General features: G+C 42.4%; 11 protein-coding genes across 11 annotated transcripts; 8 read left to right on the top strand and 3 right to left on the bottom strand.

The window, feature by feature from the left end:
• Nucleotides 1–110: 110 nt before the first annotated feature.
• V1516DRAFT_656620 (phosphatase 2C-like domain-containing protein) lies at nt 111–1,809 on the top strand (the record flags this gene model as incomplete). The annotated part of the gene is made up of 2 exons (XM_066920344.1): nt 111–374; nt 414–1,809. 2 exons carry the CDS (start codon nt 111–113, stop codon nt 1,416–1,418), a joined length of 1,269 nt encoding a protein of 422 aa, XP_066774949.1. The 3' UTR covers nt 1,419–1,809.
• On the top strand, nt 1,791–2,745 carry V1516DRAFT_681783 (integral membrane protein S linking to the trans Golgi network-domain-containing protein). The gene is made up of 2 exons (XM_066923289.1): nt 1,791–2,155; nt 2,216–2,745. Exons 1-2 carry the CDS (start codon nt 1,887–1,889, stop codon nt 2,613–2,615), a joined length of 669 nt encoding a protein of 222 aa, XP_066774948.1. The 5' UTR covers nt 1,791–1,886; the 3' UTR covers nt 2,616–2,745.
• V1516DRAFT_693446 (uncharacterized protein) lies at nt 2,721–6,607 on the bottom strand. Its single transcript, XM_066923893.1, has 2 exons — nt 6,077–6,607; nt 2,721–6,022 (listed from the first exon to the last, which is right to left on the bottom strand). The coding sequence occupies exons 1-2, from the start codon at nt 6,339–6,341 to the stop codon at nt 2,748–2,750; spliced, it is 3,540 nt and encodes a 1,179-aa protein (XP_066774947.1). The 5' UTR covers nt 6,342–6,607; the 3' UTR covers nt 2,721–2,747.
• Nucleotides 6,608–6,785: 178 nt separating this feature from the next.
• Nucleotides 6,786–8,950, top strand: V1516DRAFT_629877 (uncharacterized protein; the record flags this gene model as incomplete). The annotated part of the gene is made up of 3 exons (XM_066919908.1): nt 6,786–7,070; nt 7,127–8,603; nt 8,769–8,950. The coding sequence occupies 3 exons, from the start codon at nt 6,786–6,788 to the stop codon at nt 8,948–8,950; spliced, it is 1,944 nt and encodes a 647-aa protein (XP_066774946.1).
• A 215-nt stretch (nt 8,951–9,165) lies between these two features.
• V1516DRAFT_115884 (putative hexose carrier protein) lies at nt 9,166–11,139 on the bottom strand. Its single transcript, XM_066918602.1, has 2 exons — nt 9,665–11,139; nt 9,166–9,597 (listed from the first exon to the last, which is right to left on the bottom strand). The coding sequence occupies exons 1-2, from the start codon at nt 11,020–11,022 to the stop codon at nt 9,381–9,383; spliced, it is 1,575 nt and encodes a 524-aa protein (XP_066774945.1). The 5' UTR covers nt 11,023–11,139; the 3' UTR covers nt 9,166–9,380.
• Nucleotides 11,140–11,761: 622 nt separating this feature from the next.
• V1516DRAFT_681774 (uncharacterized protein) lies at nt 11,762–12,915 on the top strand. The gene has a single exon (XM_066923288.1). It carries the CDS (start codon nt 11,867–11,869, stop codon nt 12,881–12,883), a length of 1,017 nt encoding a protein of 338 aa, XP_066774944.1. The 5' UTR covers nt 11,762–11,866; the 3' UTR covers nt 12,884–12,915.
• A 41-nt stretch (nt 12,916–12,956) lies between these two features.
• On the bottom strand, nt 12,957–14,848 carry V1516DRAFT_116089 (uncharacterized protein). Its single transcript, XM_066918603.1, has one exon. It carries the CDS (start codon nt 14,585–14,587, stop codon nt 13,409–13,411), a length of 1,179 nt encoding a protein of 392 aa, XP_066774943.1. The 5' UTR covers nt 14,588–14,848; the 3' UTR covers nt 12,957–13,408.
• Nucleotides 14,849–14,921: 73 nt separating this feature from the next.
• On the top strand, nt 14,922–16,034 carry V1516DRAFT_687820 (uncharacterized protein; the record flags this gene model as incomplete). Its single annotated transcript, XM_066923755.1, has 1 exon — nt 14,922–16,034. One exon carries the CDS (start codon nt 14,922–14,924, stop codon nt 16,032–16,034), a length of 1,113 nt encoding a protein of 370 aa, XP_066774942.1.
• Nucleotides 16,035–16,376: 342 nt separating this feature from the next.
• Nucleotides 16,377–17,134, top strand: V1516DRAFT_697413 (transcriptional regulator; the record flags this gene model as incomplete). The annotated part of the gene is made up of 2 exons (XM_066924088.1): nt 16,377–16,414; nt 16,477–17,134. 2 exons carry the CDS (start codon nt 16,377–16,379, stop codon nt 17,132–17,134), a joined length of 696 nt encoding a protein of 231 aa, XP_066774941.1.
• Nucleotides 17,135–19,794: 2,660 nt separating this feature from the next.
• V1516DRAFT_687818 (uncharacterized protein) lies at nt 19,795–20,892 on the top strand (the record flags this gene model as incomplete). The annotated part of the gene is made up of 3 exons (XM_066923754.1): nt 19,795–20,201; nt 20,333–20,402; nt 20,440–20,892. 3 exons carry the CDS (start codon nt 19,795–19,797, stop codon nt 20,890–20,892), a joined length of 930 nt encoding a protein of 309 aa, XP_066774940.1.
• A 413-nt stretch (nt 20,893–21,305) lies between these two features.
• On the top strand, nt 21,306–23,105 carry V1516DRAFT_115148 (NADP-dependent oxidoreductase domain-containing protein). Its single transcript, XM_066918600.1, has one exon. It carries the CDS (start codon nt 21,719–21,721, stop codon nt 22,880–22,882), a length of 1,164 nt encoding a protein of 387 aa, XP_066774939.1. The 5' UTR covers nt 21,306–21,718; the 3' UTR covers nt 22,883–23,105.
• The last annotated feature ends 68 nt before the right edge of the window (nt 23,106–23,173 follow it).

Genomic DNA, 23,173 nt, shown 5'->3' with positions numbered 1-23,173 from the left:
TCTTTTATATTTCTACCTTCTATTGTTTTCTGCTTAATCTTTGTTCATTTTGACCTTCTTTCATATTTTCGAGTTGCTTTGCTTATCCGCAAACTTGATCCGCAGTCAAAATGCCCGGCCCGACAAGATTTTCGTTGCTGTTCGCAGCTTATCCGACCATCACAGCAGCCATTCTTCTCGCCTTCAGACGACTTCAATACCCATTCATCGACCGGATTGTCGCTACTCAGACCTCTACGCGACTACTTCATCATTCAGCTACTAGCACAGCTTCCTTATCTGTTCCCACTAGCTCGTCTGCTACTGCCGCCGCCGTCACTGCAGCTTATTCTTCCTCGTCGGCTGCCTCGGCTGCATCCGCATCAACTGCTGCAGTTGGAATTGCTGGATCGAATCCAACTGCATCTGCTCAGCCGTCGAATAAAGCCACATATCAGTATATGGTCTCGCCAGCTTTTCGTGCGAAAGACAGATCCATTCCTCATATGCGGAGTACAAAGAAGCCCGAGCCACCAACAGATTCCGGTGAAGACAGCTTGTTTTATACCGAAGTCCAAGATAATCGGACAGTTGCTCTAGGAGTCGTTGACGGAGTTGGTGGCTGGAATGATATTGGTGTCGATGCCCGCCAGTTTAGTTATACCCTAGCTGATACGCTGAAAAGTTTAGCTAGACGGCTAATACCACTTCCACAAGGCGAGCAGAACGATTTACAATTGGCTTCACTCTCCGAATTTTCATTTCCTCCGCTATTACTACTTGATGCAAGTTTCAATCATTTGAAACAATCTGGTAAAGTCCAGGCTGGAAGCTCGACGGCTTGTGTTGGAATTGCTTACAGCAATGGAGCGTTCCAAACTGCCAACCTAGGTGACTCAGGATATCTTATTTTCCGTAATGGTAAAGTTTTTCATTCGTCGGAACCACAGACGCATTATTTCAACGCACCTTATCAACTTGCAATCATCCCCCAAAAAATCATTGAACAAAACGCCAAATACGGCGGCAAGAATTTTGACGACAAGCCCAGTGATGCAGTTCTAATGACACATCGACTAATGCATGGTGACGTTGTCGTATTTGTGACCGACGGCGTTCTAGACAATCTGCGTTCTCGAGAATGTTTAGGAATTGTGACGTATGAAATGCTTCGAACTGGGAATTGGGTTTTGGACCCCAAATCTGGGGACATCTATGCCAATAATGACAAACAGTTTACGGGAATAGAAGAATTGGCCAAGAGTTTTGTGGAAAAGGCGTACAAGGCGAGTCTTGATACTCGTAAAGATGGTCCGTTTGCTGTTGAAGCACGACGACAAATGAAAGTTGCTTATCGAGGAGGCAAGCCGGACGACATCACCGTTGTTGTTATGTTTGTCCAGCAGCCTAATGCGAAATCTGTACCGGAGAGATTATAGAGAATTTGAAATTTGAGTGTTTATTTTTGTTTCAGTTGATGCTATCATTATCTGACCAGAGTGTTTTCTTGGTTTGAATTTTGTTACGTGTGTTTACAGAAGTAGGTCTTTTTACGGAAAGAAGTTGGATAACTTTTGACAAGAGCATTTCAGAGAGCTTTGCGTTTTATCTGGCGTTAACAAGGCATTTGGTTTATCATTAGCGAGTATTATTGAATTATTGATTGATTTTGTTCGATGAGTTTTTTACGTTACTAGTTTAATTTAAATAAAGAGAATTTCAGTTTTCACCAACTGACTGTGGCCGTTAGTAGAGCAGGCAGAACAATGACCGTCTTTCACGTGACCTGAATTGTTATACTCCAGAAGTTGATTGAACCCTGATTCCATAATAGTTTCATTCTATTTAGTATTAAATAGAATATAAAGCTTGTGACAATAACTTGACACGAGTAATAGTACAGCGAAATGAGTTTCCGTGAACGCCGGCGCAGAAGACCTGTATCGTCACGAGCGGCGAATCGGTTCGATTCCTATGCCCCCAAGCGCCTGGCCGTTCAAATTGTTGTTCTCCAGAGTATATATTATGTATCTGTTGCCTGCTTGATCCTGTTTACCTGTCTTGTTTCCGGGACACGATTTTCAGGATCGCTAGTATTTTCTTGGAGTTCGATTAGAATAGACACAACTGTCGGTTGGACTTTGTCGTTCATATGGTTCCTCGCAGGTTTACTAAAGTAAGTCCATCAGACAGAATGAGCATAAGTGGAAACATGCACTCTTGCTAACTATATTAGTGTTTTACCTCTTGCTTTCTTTGTCGGAAGAAGCAAGCTAGTCCCTGATTTCGTACTTACTTTACATGGGATCAACTTATTTGTCACTTGTGTTTTCACTCGTTCGTTCCCTTCTTCAGTCTTATGGTGGATCCTCCAATTCGCATCAATCTCAATAATGTTATTCCTTGGGACTTGGGCATCTCGGCACCGTGAACTCAACGTGTTATATTTTCCTCCTTTAAAAATCTCCTCTTCAACCTCTGCTTCTTCATCAACTGCCTTACCAGGCGTATCCTCCGACTCGACCTCGAATTCAGTCATTGAGGAATTTGAATTGATCGACCGTGTCGATCTCCGGCGATCAGATGAACGGCCGACATCCTCCAAGTCGTCGAATTCAGCTCGGTCGCTCGTATAGATTATATTAATTCATTGGGTTTTTGTGCATCGAGGTTACTGTTAATTTTTGTGGGTTTTGGTTTCAAATAAAATTAGCTCCAGCATTGTCCTACTCGGGAAAATATAATCTCAAAAGCTTTTTATTTAAACATTATTTAGGGTCCACATTATACTTCATCTGCACACCCATAGCGGCAAGCTCTACGTCCAAATATTTCAACACATAAGGAATGCCAACCGTAGTCGTATTATCTCCTCCTTGGAACTTATGGCCCGCACCATCTTCCCAGTAGTCACATCCAGCGCCGCCAGTAAAATCTGCTTTTGATCCAAGAACTCGCTTTGCACATCGGCGGCAGCGAATCTCACTGGCACTACCAACTGTGGGAATAGTACTCACAGTTGACAATTGTGATCCGCAGTCTCTACAAATCACCGTCTGCGTGTAATCTGAACAATTCAATAAGCGATCTTGCATCAAAAATGAAGTTCCGTGAGCAATCAGCGCATCTCGCTCCATTTCTCCGACTCGAATACCTCCAGATCGTTTACGTCCCTTTACAGGCTGCATTGTTAAACTGTTCACTGGTCCTGTCGATCGAACTTGGTATTTATCGTTCACCATGTGCCGGAGACGCTGGTAATAAACAACTCCGATATAAATATCTGCCTTGAACTCTTCGCCCGTAATACCGCTATACATTGGCTCGTTTCCATGGTAGTTATATCCCGACTCAACAAGCTGTTTGCCGAAATAGTCTGCAGCGGTGTTTTGCTCATTAAACTGGAATGGAGTTGAGTCTTGGGCGATTCCATGCATCGCTCCAGCTTTACCTGCAAGTGATTCGACAAACATACCAATAGTCATTCGTGATGGGAATGCATGAGGATTGATGATAATATCTGGCTGAATCCCCGATTCGGAGAATGGCATGTCCACAGCAGGATATCGCTGAGAGCAAACACCTTTCTGGCCGTGACGTGACGAGAACTTGTCACCAATTAGCGGAGACCTCGTAATTCGTAATTTCACTGATATAGATTGAAACTCGTTGTCATTGTCATCGCCTAATAAACGCACTTCTTCCACAAAAGCTGCTTCAGACGATTTGTATGACAAAATCTTAGTTCGACCAACGTTCTCATCAAAATACGCAGCAACCGGATCTCCTTGCTCTAGCAGAACACCAATCATAGGCAATCCGTCTGAATCTAGTTTGTCACGCCACGTCTCAGGCCAAGTGTCGGTTCCGAAACCAAACCTCTGAGTAACAGGCTCTCCTCTTCGACGCTTTTCACTTAAATCGAACTTCTCCACTTTGATCACCGTCCCATATCCAAATCCCCGCTCATGCCCTGATTTATTTAAAATCATGGCATCATCCATGTCGTAACCGGTATAGGAAATAACAGCTACAACAGCATTCATACCGTTAGGGAAATTGTCCAATCCAAATTCATCATAAAGCTTCGCTTTTACAATGGGAGTCTGACCCGTCTGTAAGCGATAAAGTTTATTGTCTGCTCTGTATCTAAGCGCAGTACCCGGAGTTCCCATGGTCTGTTTACTCATCTGACATTGATACATATTGCGAGGTGACTGATTAAAGTCGGAGAAGGGTGTCATATTAGCTAGAATTGACAAAATGTTCGTCGGCGAAAATTCAACATGCGTATGCACGCCCGATTTAATCTCATCAGGCGTGCATGCGATGTTCATGTATACTTGCTCGAAAGGACCTAAAACATCTTCCTGATCCAATGGTAGATATTTTACAGGCCTCAGCATCCGTGCCTGCATTGAAAACATAAAAAGACCAGGATACTGACCACCGTTCGAAGGAGGGACAAGACCAATTTCCAAATCTTTCGGAACGCCATGGGTGCCTTCGACTTTCCAAAATCTTAGAGAGTCTGCTACTCGTAGAGCATTCTTGTGAGAACACCAACCAATTACTTTACCATCTAGTTGGACACAGCATAAATCAGGACCTGCGGATCCAACGATATTTGGAGCACTAACTCCTAAAGATCGAACCAGAGCAGGGATTCCAGAGACATCAACAAGCTGGGTAGAAATTCGGCATTTATATGCCAAATGATTAAGTAAACCACACGGAGACCCATCAGGGGTGTGGACTGGACATAAAAATCCCCAACTTTCAGGCAAGAGCTTACGAACTGTAGTTGTCTTGAGCTGTGCAAAGAACGATCCTCTATGAACCATTCTGAAATGAGATATGAAACGATAAAAATTAATTTTTTCAGCAACAACGGTATATCCAGATACCTGTTGCAAATCTAACCCGGACTGTGAAACCAAATTCCCAGTGGATAGAAAATAATTTAATTTCTTGCCGATGTTATCATTGATGCGATGGAACACCTTTGCCAAATACTTTTCATCTGCAAAATTCACTGGTTGATTTCGATTAAGATCTTGCTGAACCTGTAAAGCAAAACTATTTAAATACTCCTCAATTTTTTCTTTGATAATCATGCCGTACAGAAATCCGCCTAGTAAAACCTCTTGATGCTGAGCTGCATCTGGGTTGTCAGGAGAACAGTCACCTCCAACAAGTGCATAAAGCTTGCGCATCATGAAAAGCAATAAACGGAATTTATCATCAGGCGATGAAAGATGAACAAGAACTACCCTTCGTATGAACTCGCGGCCTACTTGTAAATCTGTTTTGTCCCTCGATGCACCGAGAACAACACGGAACTTATCACCAAGAAAAGCTAAGTTTTCGTCCTGAGTGTGGAGGTGAAAGACTTTGTAGGCTCGCAGCATGAGCTCGAGTCGATCGGTTAAAAAACTGTTGTGTATATCACTACCAACAATTCCGTCGAAAATTTCCTTATCATTTGTACTAACGAGAGCTTTGAGAATCATCATTACCGGGATGAGATACTCATTCTTGCGCCATGAAAATCGGAAGGTAATGCTACCATCGGTAAGATAGTGGAGAACATTTGTTTGAGAAGTTTGATCAGAACGTACACAGCGAATCTGAATACCATATTGCGAGTAAGATTGTCCACGGCTAGTAAATGAAGGGCGAATAATAGCCATGGGGTGATTACGACGTTGAACAATCAGCATTCGAATCAATTTTTCAATGCCATTAATGATAAAGTAGCCTCCCAGCTCCTCTGATTCCTCTTTATGTGCAATTAATTCTGCAGGTGACATTTTTTCCAAATGACATCTATTTGACCTGAGCATGATGGGTATGTATCCTACATCTCTATTCTCCGAAAGCTCGGGACCATCATTGACGCGATACGTCAACCGTAAAATCATGCGAGCCTGATAAGAGGTATGCCGCTCACGAGACTCGGCTGGATAAACACGTCGGTTAACGGTGGTCTTATCTCTGCCAGATAGAGTGGGCTTGAGAATTTGAACTTCGTCAACACGATCTTTTGTCACAAGTCAGTTTGAGATCAAAGATCGTTAGAGTAAATGACACTCACAGGTAAATTTGTTTCCCGATTTTTGCGTCTCATTAGAGTCAAAAATAGTTTTTTCACCTATGTCTTTGACCGCATAGTCCAATAATCCATCTGTTGTGAGAGCATTGAAAGAGCCGATGTGAGGAGCGACTGCTTCTTTCAGAAGCGGGAACGCCGACTTGTCTTTTGGCGGATTCCGAAAATAAGCCTCCCTTTCAAGAGTGTTAAACGATAGACTTTTTCTGTCTTCAGACATGCTATTCCGATCAATCACTGCCTTTGTCATAATCAGTCTGCCATTGAACAAGTGTACATAAGTTATTTTGCTTGATAGTCAAAACTCGAGTTGGGAGGAATTTTTTTTCCTTGAATTCGTTGTCCCAGCGATAAATTGCTTACGTGAGCGAGTTTGCGGAAACTGGAATCCCAAGCAATTTACAGGAGTGAACGGTACACATTTATGGGGAAACTCACAGCGTAAAAAGTCGCGAGAAAACCAGAATATCAAAAAACTTGTTCTCCTAGCTGTAGTGTATCTGAAATGGCTAAAGTAGAGGACTTCTGTCAAAAACGGCTTGAGTCAAAATTTCCCGTTCACGAAGGCGGCCCCCGCATCACCCGAACAAGAACCATTACTAGCTGTCTTCTTTGCTATCGGCGCAAGGTCAAATGCGACAAGCTGAAGCCGGCCTGCAGCCAGTGCCAGACTATGAGCACGAAGTGCGAGTATATGCTAACTACTGCTTCAGAATGCAGGAGATCTGCCAAACGAAAGCGGAATTCGCCTAATCATGTGAGGGAGGAAGACTTAACTAGTAATGGCTTAGCCTCGCCATCTGACGATCTTGGTCCAGACAATAAAGCAGTTCAGGTTCACGAAGTCACAACTAAAACTACAGATGAAGCACCCACCGATGAGGGCGGCGAGAATATGCTTGGAGTCATGACTGTCGATGGCGGCACGGGCGAATCTCAATATGCAAATATGGCCTATTGGGGTTCCATGCTGGAAGATGTAAGTATCATATGATTTGATCGATAGTGAACCCCATGCTGATAGACTTCCTGCAGGTTCCTCTGTTTGAGGATGTATTAGACAAAAGTGTCCGCTCAAATACTCTACTACAGTCTGAGCCGAGGACTGACGAGGAAGTACTGGGCGAAGTTGCCGATTTTCTTCCCTCAAAGTCTGAGGCAGATTTATGTCTCCAGCAGTATCTCCGAGCGATTCAGCCACTGATTCCTTTGTTTGATCGAACAGATCTGATCAAGCGCTATACAGAGTTTTGGCTTACCTTTCGATATGAACAAAAATTTCCAACTTTTGTGTCAGTAATATTCTTGATTTGTTATTGTGCTTGTCTGACCAAAAGTGAGGAGCTGAACTATGTTGAAGGTGAGCCCTGTTTAAGAACAGAGTTAACATATCAAGCTGAGGTGGAACGATATCAAACTGCTCTTGAGTTATCATTAAAACTGTGTTTGTTCCCATGTCGACCAACCACAGATTGTCTCATTGCGGCTGTAATCCATCAATGCTGTACTCACAGATCTTCATCTGTTCATAATGCGACGGAAGTAGCTCAGCTTGTTCGAGTTGCTCAATTGATGGGACTATACCGCGATCCTACTCGGTTTAGTAAACTTGGTCTCGATCCACCTGAAATAAAGACTCGTCGAGGTCTCTGGTTCCACCTTATGTGTATGGATATTAGTGGTTCTGTGTGCTGCGGTTTACCACCGACGATTATTGATGGTTCGCATGATGTTGAGATGCCAGATGAAAACGTTGGCTATGAACAAGAGCAAATGTCCCAAATTCTTGCGAACGGCAAGCATGGTGCTCTTCGCATACAGGGACTACAACTTCAATATATATATGGTCTTCGCAAAGTACGTCCCCTTAAGTTTGCTCAGTTGGTTGAAGAAGCAAACAATTATGCAAAAGAGATTAAAGTCAGAATTGCTAAACTGCGAAATATGACATTTGAAAAGCGCCATCCAGAGGCATCGCTTGCGCAACTGGAAAGTTTTCGGAATATGGCGTGCTTATATATGGAGTTATTATGTTCTAGAACATATTGTATGTTGTACCACCCTAGCTTGGATGGTTGGGTATCTAAGCGAAAAGATTTGATCACTGCAGCGACGAAAGTCCTGCGGCTATGTATTGAATATGCAAATCTTCCAGAATGCAAGGCGATTATATGGTATTTCAGAGTAGTAAGACCACACCACAGTCTCATTCTAGTTATGAAGGATATTTATTGTCACCCCAATGAGCCTATCAGCGAAGAAGGTTTTGAAGAGTCGGGAGTTGATGGTCGGATACGTATTGTCGAGCAAGCGATTGGTGACTATGAATATATGCAATTGCACAAGCTTTCAGATTATGCAGAGTCGCAATGGAAGGCCGTGCTTAAAGTTAAAGATCTGGTATGGGCATCTCTACCGGCCGAAATACTTGCAAAATCGACACTAGGCAACCTTACGCCTGCCGAACTGCGAAATAGTGCCCGTAATGCCTCATCTACGGAGTCCGATTCAGGTCCCTCAACTACATCAACTATTTTCACTGCTCCTTCTGAACCCGAGATAGCCACTCCATCAGGATCTTCGGACGAAACTATCAAAGAAGTTCCTGCTGTGTTCAGCAATGAAATCAATTCGATACTTAATCACAATGGATTCCCGCCGGCTGTTCCACATGAAGAGACTACGGGTCTTCGTAAGGCTGATGCTCCAGTTCCAGACTCTTCATTGAGTCTACTTACTGGTCCCATAGAAGACGATGATATTTTACAGAGAATGGCCAATCTGAATTCCTGGGACATAGATTGGCTTTCGTTTGTGTTTGATTTACCGCCAGCTGGAACCAATCAGCCGAAGATATAATTTATTTTATAACTCGAATTTTTGGCTAGTTTCGAACTGGGATCTCTAGTCGATTAGCTGCTTGAGCAATCTATGTTAGTGCTCTAAGGCTACCTAATATTATCTTCGTAAGCAGCTTTGAGTAGAGATCCAACTGATTTCAAATAATACTTGTTTTTACTCTTAATTTTTTGACAAGTAGCTGGTTGTACACGCCAGGCTTTGAAATCAGTGCTTCTCGACACATTTAAAGGAAATTAGAGCTTAAACCCTCAAATCGCTTTTCTATACAAGAAAGATGACACGTAAGTCAATCGTCATGACCTACTAAGTCTTTGGACTTTTGTTACTTCCAAAGTTTCTTATAGCTTTGATAATATATTGACTCCAAGATATCTGAAAACAATTTTCGGCATAGTGTCCCTAAAGTGATTATTAAATTGACAAAATATTACACGACCGAATTTTGTTGAGCAAGATCGTTCTTATCAGAATACTCTTGATGCACCATCTCAATTTTGAGAGTAGGATTCAATTGCAAATCAATTTCCGTATGCCTGCCTTTGTACTGGCTTCTCACATCTAACGATTTCTCAACAGCTTGCCGGAGTCCTGAAACGATTCCTTTATCCGCGCTATCAATAAACAGCATGTCCACTGACTCCAGACTATTCCCAGTTAGATATCGAAGACGCTACGAGATGTAAACAAAACTAGTCAAGATGGAAAACTTACCTAAGCGATGCAGTTTCGGGGAAAAAGAAGTAACAGAAAATGCACATACTTGCATTTAGCGCAGCAAAAATAATGTACAGTCGGTAGCCAATGTTGGCTGCAGCAACAGGGACTATCTGTACAACCATATATGTGAATATCCAGCTAGTAGCAGTGGAAAGTGCGGCACCTTTAGTCCGTGCGCTTAGTGGTAACAATTCTGAAGGATATACCCAAGTGTTGGCCATCGTGCCCCAAGTAAAGAAGGACTGGAACAGAAAAGTCGCGATTGTAGCTATAATACCAGCACCTTTTCCAGGAGTATGAATCATGGCTGATAAGACAGCCATACAAATCGTCATTCCTGTGAGACCAGTTAAAAACAACCGTCGACGGCCTGCCCGGTCAATAAGGTACCACGTCACAATAGAAGAAGCCAAAAACCACAATTGCAAGAAGCCGCCCATAAGCAGCGATAGGTGTCGGCTCAGGCCAACGTTCTGTTCGTAAATTACAGTCGAATAATATGTAAGAGCGTTTGTTCCAGTAAGCTGCTGCAACATGGATCCAAAGCAAGCGATACCAACACGAGTACCTCGTTGGATACCACCATTCAGGAACAAATCTTTCCAGCTCACTTGACTACTCATATCATCCCCTGAAAAACTCATGATTTCGTTACGCTCCCGTATAACATCAGGATCATCACAAGGTAAGCCACGAAGATCTGAGATTACTTGCAAGCCTTCGTCGATGCGGTCATGCAAGAGTAACCATCGAGGTGACTCGGGTAAGAAATAAGCCAATACAATGAGAATAAAAATAAAGACTAGCTGAAAAGCCAAAGGAAAACGCCACGAAATTGAATGAGGAAGATAGGCAAAGCCGTAATCAATCCAGTAAGCTATGACGATACCCACAATCAAAGTTGAAAGTTCGACTCCAATATCATGACCACGATGGACAGCTTTAGAGCATTCTGATTGATATACAGGGGTCGTAGATGTAAGCATGCCCAAACCAAATCCAGTAGTGATGCGGCCAACAATCATTTGAGCCACGCTAAAGGCAGCTGTCTGAATAACAACACCAAGCGTAACTACTATGCTACCGTAAAGGACACATGGTCGGCGACCAAGACGATCTCCAACGCCGGAAATTAGAAGGCTACCAAAGAATGAGCCGATACAAAGTAATGATGTAACAGTTCCTTGAAGATCTGAATTGCCATTCAATGATGGAAACACTTCGTAAAACTGGTCAGACGTAATGAGTCCTGACATCACCCCATTGTCATAGCCAAAGAGAAGAAACGAAGTGGAACACATGAGGGTAACAACATGCACCAATGCTCGTCCGCGCAGATTGAAAATTGTCATTCTGATGATTGAAATATGGTTCCAGAAAATAATGACAATTCAGTTGACCATGAAATATGGTGGTTACACTGGAATGACAGAAGATACAGTAGCCGAAGATTGGAAGCAAACAGGATGTAGCAGATCATGTCTAACTTGTACCAACCGGAAAGGAGAGACTAACAGGCAGTTGAATGCGGGGAACCAAAGAACTGATATTCAAGATCCAATTTTCTGGAGAAGGAATGACGGAACTTTAGTTCATGTCTCGGTTAGTTAGTAGTGAGCGATACATATATGGCCGTGTAAATCTCGGCTCGGTTGTTGCGCTTTGTTTAAAGACTTCAATTGTACGACAGCATTCTAGAGATGTGAATCCGCGGTAGTCGGTATTAGTAGCCGAAGATAAGTTTAAGTCTAGATATTGTAAGAATTTTTGAGCACAGGGAACATCTGCTTCATTTGAAATGGAGCAGACCGGTCGGTCAAGTGAATGTAAAGTTTTGCCGTTCCTGGGCCGAAAACGTTCAAAGCTCGGCACGAAGAGAGTAAACTGAAAGAAAAGAGTAAAAGTCAACCCCACGCTATGGCTTGCCCAGGCAGCAAATTCACGATTCATTGTTACCCCGCAGAACAAAATAAACGAATCTGAAAATAAAGCTCGGACGAAGAGTAATAATAAGATTCCGCGGCATCTCGTAGCCTATTTTCAGCCACACGACTCCGCTATAATCCACATGACTTATTTGAGCCCTCATAAGTCAACGTTAATCCGCCCGCTTTGCAGACCTATCTTCAAGAGGGCACTCTTAGCAGCGATCGCATGAGTTTTTTGAGCAGTGTGAAAATTGGATCGCACTAAACAATGAACTCATATCCGAAAACGTTTGCTGATCTGCCAAGTTACCAGGATCTACCTAATAAGCAGCAATACTGGCCATATCCCAAGGGCTCTGCAAGAGAGTCCGAGGGAATGGTGGGACTTTTGACCCCTGAGCACATCGCTCAGTGTGCGGCCTCGGAGATTCGTACCGGCGAGCGTGTCAACTTGGAGATGCCAGTACAAGAAGTCGCTGTACCATTCTTTAATCGCAAAGGTGCTCAGGTAGATATTCACTATAACCCATTTCCAGTAGCCTTCGATGACGAGATTTACTTCAATCCTCAAGCCGGGTCTCAATGGGATGGATTTCGTCATCACTCGCAACCCTTAACTTTGACTGCCGGCGTCACTCCCGCACATAAAACAGCGCTCCCTGAGAACGAGCAATACGTGTGGTACGGTGGCACCAAGGGCTCTGAAATTGCATTTCCAGGTAGTGACCGACTGGGAATAGGATATCTTGCTCAGAAAGGAATTATTGGCAGAGGTGTCCTGCTAGACTACGCTAGGTGGGCTGAAGAGCAAGGAATCCAGTACTCTTGTTTCGAGCGACATGCCATACCAGTGGCTCATCTCAAACAGATAGTTACTGACTATCAAATAGAGTTGCGATACGGTGATATTTTGTGTATCCGATCTGGAACCACTATGCAACTCCGCAAGCTTTCCATTCCATTACCAGACATCAACTCAAGTGAACCCAGAGCAATCGGAGTGGAACAGTCAGACGAGCTGTTCGAGTGGATTTGGAACAATCATTTTTGTGGGCTTGTAGGAGACGCGCTAGCATTTGAGGCGTTTCCTTCGCCATCAGAAACATTATCTCTGCATTTCACATGTCTCGCGGGGTGGGGGATTCCAATCGGCGAGTTGTTTGATCTCGAAGCTTTGGCTGTCAAATGCCATGAACTTCGTAGATATTCATTTTTTTTCGTTTCGATACCGATAAATGTTATTGGTGGTGTATCTTCGCCACCAAATGCAGTTGCAATTTTTTAGAATTTCTCCACAATATATGTCATTTTAATGAAGTTTTGAGGATAGAGCTCGTGAGATACGTATTGTTGTTCCTGCAGCCGCACACACCGCTCGGATCACTGAACCTCGAAGTATTACCAAATATACAATAGTATTTCAACATCCGAGCATTTTAATAAAACAGAAGAACTTTAGTGTCAGTTAATTTCTTCGCTCCTCGTGCAATGCATGCTGTGAAAGCTATGGTAATTAAGGAACTAACTGATGGTTTTGAATTCCGAACAAGGATACCTTCCGTAGTAGGCTGTGCGAAACTAAAGTACTTGCATCATACGAACTGCTCCTACCTAACTGCTCTCACATCAATGCCGTAGTTCTCTAATTAAGGGCCAGTCTCAGCTTAAGAAGAATTATAACATTAACTGATTCAGAGTCAAAACAATAAATTATAATAGTATCCAACTCACGCCAAATAGCAAATGAACTTCAGAATTGCACCTGGACAAATTATATCATTACAGTATATCCTCGCAAAACAGAGCCTTCTCAAGAGTTCCCAGATAAGTTCGCGGACAATCGATCCTGCTTCAGTATATGCTCCCTAAATGCCTCCGACGACATTTCTAAAACCACCACTAAGACAAAACTAACCAAACAACATAATAATGCATGAAGGCTAAAAAACACACTCTTCGCTGCTGCTTTGTTAAATTTAGGTTTCATCAATCTGGTCTGTGAACTATCAAGAAACGGATTGTCTCGCAGTACGCGATTGACCATAATTGTCAGTTCCCGCAAAGTAAACCGCTTTAGAAGAATTTTGTATGAGGAGGCCGTCAAGGGTGAAGGAGGGAAAATATGAAGCGATGCAATGGCAATGAAGCATGACAAAATACCATATACAAGCGATGCATCACGCCATCTTGCTGGATCTCCTGCTTTACCCAAACTAATGACAGAATAGCCAGTAAGGCTGAATACAAGATCAATGAATAGAAAGGCTGGTAAAAATAAAAATGCTATGAACTTAAGATCTTGACCTGTATAAAATGATCTGACACTAGAAGTGGAAAAGATATATGCAGAACTGCTTCCAAGTGCAATAATAGCCTGAGTCACAAATAGCTCGGCAATGTTCGTAATCCAGTACTGAGCAACTAAAGCGAGTCCGGCGGCAAATAAAGAAGCGCTAGGTAACTGGCTGAAACTAGCCTTTTTCAATAAAAAACTTGAAAGAATAAGAATTGCGTAAAACAAGAAGGACATTGTTACAAGAATGACTATAAAGACTTTTTTGGAAATATCCAGATCAGTACATAGATATGATATAGCCAATGGCGGCTGCCCTTTGAAGCCCAAACAAAATGAAAAGAGAGAAAAAAGCGATATAAAAAATACTTTGAAATTAACCTTCCGCATCAGCAGATGCTCTTCTCTCAAAGACCAACGTGCCTGGACATCGAAGGAAGGAAGCTCATTGTAAAGCGAATTGAGCCCAAGCGCCTCAGACTTGACCGGATCATCAAAAATGGACTGCCGAGTTGCAACACAGTCTAAATACTGCTCATTCCGGGAAGCTAGTGTCCAGGAACTGAATGTTGATGGAACATCAGATAATTCAGGCCAGTCCTTTGGAATGTTGAGAACATTTACGTCCTCTCCGTTCAGAGCCTCCTTATCAGCCTCTGTGAGAATAACCTCGAAATCATCGAATTGAATCGACATTTCTGATTCCAAACCTCTTCTATCGAGATTTGAAGCAAGCAAAAATTGTAAGGCCAGATAATTGAACGATTTAGTTCAAACGTACTGTCGAAGGCGATATAAATCCCTCATGTCTTTAGTCTTTAATGGCCAAACAGCCTCACGTGCTGGGAGATGGTCCGAACATGGTAACGAAGCGGGCTTGGCCGCAGTAAACTGGTAGACCGATATTAAATGAAAGCACGAGACATTTATTCAGTTTTTGGCTGTACGGCTGATCAACGTTCCATCTTTGCTCTCCGAGATTTTTGAATATTGTCTTCTTTGGTATGGTTAAACCCATATAAGCTCATCAATGTCGCTTTTACTCGCTAATCGTGAGATTGTTCTGACAGAGTCCTACAAGGAGGCATTGAATGGAGAAGATGCCAATATCTTGAATATTCCAAAAGACTGGCCCGAACTGTCTAGTGGGCGTCCCAAATTTCGTTTCTGGATGTCAGCTGCTAGGAAGGAGCATTATTTGGATTGTGTAGCAACTCAACAGTCTATTTTCGATGATCCCATAAAGGCAGACGCACTTGGGCTGAACGCATTGTACGAACAGATACCGTCGTTCGATCCTATGGCACGCTGGACATTGAGAGAAGAGCGCCGGGTTCAACGGAAGATCAATGGCCAAGTCCTCATTTTGAATATTTTGTCCTCTTTTTTCTTTCGTACGAACGGTGTTGGATTATCAATCTCCTTCATAGCATTTACGATTATTAAGAATTCTCCGTCGGCAAAGGCTGTGTTTGTCGCCTTCATTGTATTGATATTATTGCTTTCCCTGGCCGCAATTCTTCTTCAACTAAATCTACCGCATGTGGCTGATCCTCGCCGTTTGGTTGGCGCATGCCTCCTTGTTATAGGATTGGGATCCATAGCTCAATACTGGACTAGCAACATTTTCATGCTACTTCTAGCTGTGGCAATTCTTGTGCTTGGAAGCTCTGCTCGTGATTTTTCCGATTGCTGTATGAAATCATTTTATACCTTTCAAGGGTATGAGAGAATAGGAGATTGGGATGCTCCAGAGTCTGCATTGGTTGATCTCATGTTCACTCTTGTTAGTTATAAAATCATTAGTATCGGACCTGCTGGAGATCCTACAACAACATGGCGTCGCATATGGGTTGTATACGGTCTCTCTTCGTGCATCCTTTCAATTTTATATCTTTACCTCATGCCCCCTTCGCCTTTAGAGGTGTCCTCGTACAAAGTTCTGCGGAAATGGTTTACTTCGCGAGAGCTTACAATTATGGTTAATCGGATCTTTCGGGACAACCCGTTCTACGTCAATTCGCCGGAACGAAAGATACGACCGAAATCCAAATCCGTTATGAGAAACATGTTAGACTTACAACCCTCACTTTCTGAACTGGCAAATTTGTTTCATTTATACCATCGATATACATTTGCGTAAGTTTGATGAATTAATTAACCGAAAATATCATTTGGCGAAGGAAGCGGCGATGAATTTATGAGTCTGCATGGCCAAGTTGCATTAGTCGATCAAGTTTACAGCAATACCTTTAAGAACATACAAGTGTGTTGAGGTATGAACGCATGAACGCATGAATGTATCTACTTGTGACTCACAGTTAACAATAACAGGCGCACCATTATTTACCTAGTGGTATCCGAGGCAGCTATCCGAGGGAAAAATAGTCTACTGAATAATTCCAGTATTTAGACTGTAGCACTTCTCTATTGCATGTCGAGAAGTCGTACATTCCAATCATCTTTTCCATCTACTAGGCTGATCATGTACATTCGCTCAGCCCATGCAGAGGCAGACCTCCGGTCACTTCGCCATATTATTCACGAAAATCCTCTCGGAATTTAACAACCGGCATCCAATCAAGCCTATACCCATTCTTGCAATCCAGTCACATCTCCTTCATTCTTGATGTCCAAGACCGATCTAGCGAGACCGAACTTGGATGCCTGCGTGGGCATCTCGCGCGAGCAAATCCGCAGAGCAAGGCAATCATCGACACTTTGACCGCGAGCCCTCAGTTAAACAATATCTTAGAAGACGAAGTCCTAGTCATATTTTCTGTCGCCGCCCACCATTACGTTACCCCCAAGTTCTACACCGAAACTAAGCCAACATCAGGCAAGGTCGTTCCTACTTGGAACTATGCTGCTGTCCAAGCATACGGAAGAGCTAGAGTCTACTTTGATTCCAAATCAGAATACACCTCAGCATTTCTCCAACAACAGATTAGCGATCTTAGCCATCATAATGAGACGACCACTATGGGCTACACAGGAGGGGATAAGCCGACCGAGTGGAAAGTGTCAGATGCGCCAGAACGATATATTGAGATTATGAAAAAAAACATCATCGGCATTGAGATTGAGATTAAAAGGCTGGAGGGGAAATTCAAGATGAGTCAGGAATTGAGCCAAGGAGACAGAGAGGGCGTGATCCATGGATTTGAGAGCTTAAATAATGAAGTAGGTCGAGAGGTATCACGATTGGTCGAACTACGGGGCGATTTAGAATATCAAAAGTAGCTCAATGCTCTTGCCTTTCTATATAGTTTAACATTCTAAGATATCTTATAATTTTATGCTCGTATAGACTTGATAGCGACAGCAAACCCTCAAACACAGATTATATGATCGTTTGACTCTCATGTTTACTAACAAGACTTGTGATTATAATAGGTTTTGAGATAATTGATGCATTATTACTACATAAATAATACTTGTTTAGTATAGGCAATTATGGATTAGTACTAGATTAGACATAGCTGAATCAAATAATTGAAATCAAATTGAATTAATCAGTAACTTGTTCAAAAAAATATAGCGGAAAGGTATTTTATTATTTTATTATATATTTTAATAAACAAATTCAACTTGTTTGTATTTATTTGTATTAACTTACAAATTTCCGTAAAACTATAGAAACAAAAAAAATTGATTGTGATAAATCAACGTAGAACGGCAAAGTGCAAAGACAAAATCTGAGTAACCGGACAATAAATTAGAATTGATTCGAGCTAATTAATATTATACAGATCCAATGGCGTTGTTTTATTAATTACGGATTTCACATAAAATATTCTCTAACTCTGCTAAAATATTAGATGTTCGGACAATACAAATTATACGTCAGGACGGTATCATGTCATAAATGTTGGTAGAACGACATCTACCACGCTTGCTCATATAATAGAAGTTGAAAAGGAGATATTTCAAACCAACACGAGAATGCTGAACCAAATACCAGGTTCCAATGCGGCAACTAAAAAAGAGGTGATGGCAAAAAAAATACGATACTATTTCTATAGCAAGATATTTTGAGCAGGTTTTGGCAAAAGCGATATCGAAAAGTATTGTTAAGGCCCACGACGATGTGTTTAACGCTCGCGTTCCTGAATAATTGGGAGGAAGCGAAAGGTATCGGAAGAAATCGCAAGTTTCAAGTTGCACTGACCCGGTGCGATCCGGGTCAAGGATGAGAAACCAACAATACCCAAATATAGTACGGACCCCGGAACTTTTACCCTGAGAAGAAAGCAAGGTCCGAAATTGAGCGTGAGTATCCAGGCTACAACAACCCCATGAAAGAGACTAAGCCAGTTGTAAAGGTGAGAACAACGCATAGATCCGATAAGTTATTAAACGACAAAGCCAAGATAAAAGCTAATTAAAATGATTCAGCAAAGAAAAGGCGCAATTCCGACTTGAAAATTTCCGTCCGATTAAAAATCCAAACCATGGATATCATTGATCCATACAGCCCTTACAAATATCCAAAAATATACAAAAGCCAAATACCAGGAAGTTGAGGGTTCTTTGCAGGACATAGAACGAAACAAATATCACGTAACACGCCTTACTAACCCATCACACAATGAATAGCCAACGACAAAGACATTGACCGTGCATATCCACCAATCGAACGGAACCTAGGGAACAACATCAGGAACCGGATATTCTATATCGGAAACTTCCCAAAAGACACAATCTTTCAAATACAATGTACTGAGTTTCGAAGTATTGCAGAGGACAAGGCATATTTGCACGTGCAAATGAGCTCATTTATATGTTTCATTGGCGCAGAACCGACCGTGCACCAAGAAAAATAGCATTTTGCACTTGGACCAACCAACGACTCGGTGTATTGAGAAAGAACATACGAAGGATCTAAGCAACGCGGTGATTGAAAAAAAATACCATACATATCGACCCATGGGACCATCCCGCATCAGTAATCAGCACAGTAAAAACAAATTTCGAAAAGTGTTACAAAATACAAAAAGCAGAAAGAGTGCAAAAATCAGTTTGATAACAAATAGGCCTCCAACAATTCCTAGGTAAAAAAAAAACGAAAAATACTTGTTGTTATCACTAGTACGCACAAAAATAAAAACCAAAATGTAACGATTATATCATTTAAAGAACACGACAACGTTGAAAACAACAGCCAAGAACAAACAAGACCACAAAGCAGAAAAATCAAAATCATTCCGTCGCCACTAATTCTGAGAGACGAGCCATTACTGAACCTGTACTTATAGCTTGTGCACTACAAGCTGTATTCATTTGGAGCTACTGGAGAACAAAATGGTCGAAAAAGCCAAATATTCAGCAAAAGACATCTGACAAAACTACTCCGTTGCTCTAAATGCCCAACATCGGAAACCCATTTTAACTTTATGCCGAGGAAGAAGCGGACAGTAGACGACTCTATAGGACGACAGAAGCACAAGAGAACAGACAGAGCATGCAATGCATGTCGACAGAGAAAATCCAGATGTGACCGCGCTCATCCACAGTTTCGTTTTTTGCGAGAGTCAAGGGTAGGAGTGTACGTACAGCGAAAGCACGGGATTAAAGTAGGTGTGATGTGGTATTGTCGAGAACAGACTAGCTAACTAGATTTGCAGACATACGACCACCAGCAGACCAGAAATTAATATAGAAGTGCTTCTTGAGCCAATTCGTAGACTGGAAAGTAATCCACCAATCCATAGTGGGGATGGAGATTCTTCAAAGACAAATAAACGGACGGTGAACAGTGACTATTCACGGTCTGAGGACATTTTATTGACGGTGCCGGTCTGGAGATGCCACGGAAGCACTTTCGAAGCATGATGAGAGTCTTTAACTGACCGGTGGTAGCAGATATTCTCACTAATACTACCCATGATACACGGGTCGCTATGTTTGATGCTCTAGCTCCATTCTATCGAGATGAAAGTGTGGTGGAAGCCCCTGGAAAGCTCACGACATTCAAGATCCCTCAACTGGACGACACACAGTTTGCAAAGTACATCACCTACTACATGATCAACGTACACTGTTACTATCCAATACTCGATTCTGAGATCATAAATATTCTTTTTTCCATAACAGGGGATACCAATGTGGAGCTTGGTGTGGCATTGCTGTTGAATATGGTGGTGACATTTGGTGCGTCTGCAGCAACGCAAGACATATCTGAAGAAAACACGACACAGCACTCAGAGTGCAGCGAAATCGAAGCCAAGTACTGGAAAAATACAGCAATGCTATTGGCATTGAATACCAACAATTCTATTTATAGTATACAGGCTGCAGCTTTGGCAGCGTAAGTAGAATCTGGAGGCCGAGGAGAGCTGTTGGATGTTATTTGAAGATCTGGAAGGTACGTTAACTGGCGCAGATTTTATCTAGGAGCGAAGGTGCGAATAGGCGAGTGCTTCAAATACTTGCAATTAGTATCGATGGCTGCACGGACATATATCAAGCAGAACAAAAATCAGTCCCAGGGATTCTGCTGTATAATTTGGTGTGTTTACTGCTACGAAAACGACATGCTGTCGTAGATCGACTTGATTTCACCATCCGGCATCACCAAGTACGAGGAAATCGTACCATATCCATCAAGCTCTGTTATTTCAATGCCCTCGCATATGTATCATCATCTTATAGTGGCGGACAAAATGGTGGCGGACGATAGTGCGGTTTTGCTACAATTGATCACCAACTCGTCTATGCGCAAGTCTATCAACCGGATCAACGCTACTATCTACTCGCTTCAGTTAACACACCATGCGCAAGCCGACTACCTTGCTTGGATGCTTCAATATGCACATGAGTTCAATCAGCATCATAAGGCGTTGCTAGAGCATGTTCCACGATACATATACGATTCTCCTCCAAACACAAAGTGGAACATTAGTCGGCTACATCGACGGCGGTCTGCATTCAACTGCATTGTAAATCGCAACTTTGTAGATTACGTAGTACATAATCCTGAGTCTATTCCGGCAGACTGACGGGGTGAGATTCTTGGTTGCTGTAAACAGTGCTTGGCAGGCTGTACTTCGTTCATCCATGACATGGCAGCTAACGATATCGATCCGGTAACGGGTGTGTTTGTGCTAGGTCTTGCGATGGTGACCATGATAGCCATTCTGATTTGTCCAAGACGAACAGCGATCTATGCTGCATTCTGGACCGTGATGTTGACCGTACGATTGAGACTGGTATTGGAATCATCTACTCGCTGGCTCGGAAGTACTCGAGTAGTTTTCAATGACATTTGGTTTTTCTTATGCGATTAAATTCCAAGGTGACCTTGATGGCTGTTGGATTAAAAGCCATTAAAGAGATAGATGGAAAGATATAGAATAGTAGGCACTGGATTGGATCAGAGGACAAGATCTAGATACGATCTTGAACGTGGAAAGGCAATAAGGAAGGACATACCGGAGATCGGTTGTTTCCACGCTGCTTTGCTTACTGCGGAGTATTAGACGTGCGGTTTTAAACAAATACAAGTTTGTTTAACTCCTTGATATTCCATAATCTAGATTCCATAGGATGGGAGCGGGAAATGGGGATATGGGCCAGTGATATTAACTCCGTTGAGACTTCTGGGATCTTGAAGCTTAATGTGAGCATGGATGAGGATAGAAATCATCTTCACCGCTTTAGTTCAAGCTATTATAAACGTACAGGTACTTGCAGAAAATCGATTTATAAATAGGACCATGCGCTGCGCAATGATCTGAAGGAAGATGTTTTCGTAAATACACTTGATTGCCAAGTTACATATTATATAGTGTTGCCTTAGCAGAGAGCAGATCATTAATATCAATCATGTCTCTCTTCGCACCTGCACCTCCTCCCCCAACCAGCCTTGGTCGATACCGTATTCTTAGTTCTCATGCTGGAGTACGTGTATCACCCTTACAATTGGGTGCCATGTCCATTGGAGATCAATGGGCAATGGCAGGCACAATGTCAAAAGAAACTGCGTTCGATCTGCTGGATACATTCGTAGCTGCTGGAGGCAATTTCATTGATACCGCCAACAACTACCAGTATGAGCGATCTGAAAAGTGGCTAGGTGAATGGATGACCGAGAGAAACAATCGCGATTTGTTGGTGCTGGCGACTAAATTCACGACGCAGTACAGATCGCATGAACTTGGACCTGGTAAATCTGTTAACTACTGTGGTAATCATGCTAAGAGTATTCATATGAGTGTTGCTGCTTCATTGAAAAAACTGCAAACAACCTATATCGATATTTTATACCTCCATTGGTGGGATTATACTACTTCGATTAAAGAAGTAATGGACACACTGCATACGCTTGTTTTACAAGGAAAGGTGTTGTATCTTGGTATTTCTGATACACCTGCGTGGGTGGTGAGTGCTGCTAATACTTATGCTATTGATAATGGAAAAACTCCTTTCTGCATCTACCAGGGCCGTTGGAATGTTATGAGACGTGATTTTGAGCGCGATATCATTCCCATGGCACGTCAGTTTGGATTGGCATTGGCTCCGTGGGATGTTGTTGGTGGGGGCAAGTTCAAAACCAAGGAAGAGGTTGAGCGCCGAATGAAATCCGCGGAGGGATTGAGATCTCGAGCGGGAGTGTTCGGTCAACCTGTGATCACTGAGGAGGAAGCCAAGATGACCGAAGCGCTGCTGAAGGTAGGCAGTGAGCATGGTATTGACTCTCCTACAGCTGTTGCCATTGCGTATGTTATGGCCAAGGCACCCAACGTATTTCCAATTGTGGGCGTGCGTAGCAAAGAGCAGCTAGAGAGCAATATCAAGGCTCTTGATATTATTCTGACCAAGGAGCAAATCGAGTATCTGGAAGGAGTCTTCAATTTCGATAAGGGCTTTCCGCTTGATATGATTGGAGATGATCCTCGATCTACAGGAGTACCGGGAATACTTGTTGGCTCTTCAGCACCTATGGCGTATAACAAAAATTTCCGTGCAATCGGTTATGAAGATCTATAAGCTCGCGGTAGAGTATCGGTATTATATAAATTAGTGTACAATTTTGTTTCGATGATAGGAGTTTGTATGTGTAGATATTGTCGATACTCCTATGGTCTTCAATGTAGCTACCGCTTGGTTCAATTTTAGGGCGAAATATTCTCTTAGATTATCTAGAGGTTGTAAGCAACCGAGTTATAATAAATGATTTCATTACTGTCAGCAGTAGTTGCAAAAAGAGCTTACATAGATTAATTTCCATCTGTCCCCAGATTGAACGATAGAAGTTGTATATCTCTCGTCTATAAGAAC

Source organism: Lipomyces oligophaga (genome assembly GCF_038497815.1).
Source record: "Lipomyces oligophaga strain CBS 7107 unplaced genomic scaffold V1516scaffold_10, whole genome shotgun sequence".
Classification (NCBI taxonomy): Eukaryota; Fungi; Ascomycota; class Lipomycetes; order Lipomycetales; family Lipomycetaceae; genus Lipomyces; species [Lipomyces] oligophaga.
This window is presented reverse-complemented; position numbering and strand designations above follow the sequence as displayed.

Bases quoted from the DNA above. Each gene is read 5' to 3' on its own strand.
- V1516DRAFT_681783 (XM_066923289.1), top strand. From the start codon at position 1,887: ATGAGTTTCCGTGAACGCCGGCGCAGAAGACCTGTATCGTCACGAGCG. The intron at 2,156-2,215 runs GTAAGTCCATCA...TAACTATATTAG, and splicing joins TTCCTCGCAGGTTTACTAAA to TGTTTTACCTCTTGCTTTCT.
- V1516DRAFT_693446 (XM_066923893.1), bottom strand. From the start codon at position 6,341: ATGACAAAGGCAGTGATTGATCGGAATAGCATGTCTGAAGACAGAAAA. The intron at 6,023-6,076 runs GTGAGTGTCATT...TTGTGACAAAAG, and splicing joins ATCGGGAAACAAATTTACCT to ATCGTGTTGACGAAGTTCAA.
- V1516DRAFT_116089 (XM_066918603.1), bottom strand. From the start codon at position 14,587: ATGTCGATTCAATTCGATGATTTCGAGGTTATTCTCACAGAGGCTGAT.
- V1516DRAFT_115884 (XM_066918602.1), bottom strand. From the start codon at position 11,022: ATGACAATTTTCAATCTGCGCGGACGAGCATTGGTGCATGTTGTTACC. The intron at 9,598-9,664 runs GTAAGTTTTCCA...AACTGGGAATAG, and splicing joins CCCGAAACTGCATCGCTTAG to TCTGGAGTCAGTGGACATGC.
- V1516DRAFT_681774 (XM_066923288.1), top strand. From the start codon at position 11,867: ATGAACTCATATCCGAAAACGTTTGCTGATCTGCCAAGTTACCAGGAT.
- V1516DRAFT_115148 (XM_066918600.1), top strand. From the start codon at position 21,719: ATGTCTCTCTTCGCACCTGCACCTCCTCCCCCAACCAGCCTTGGTCGA.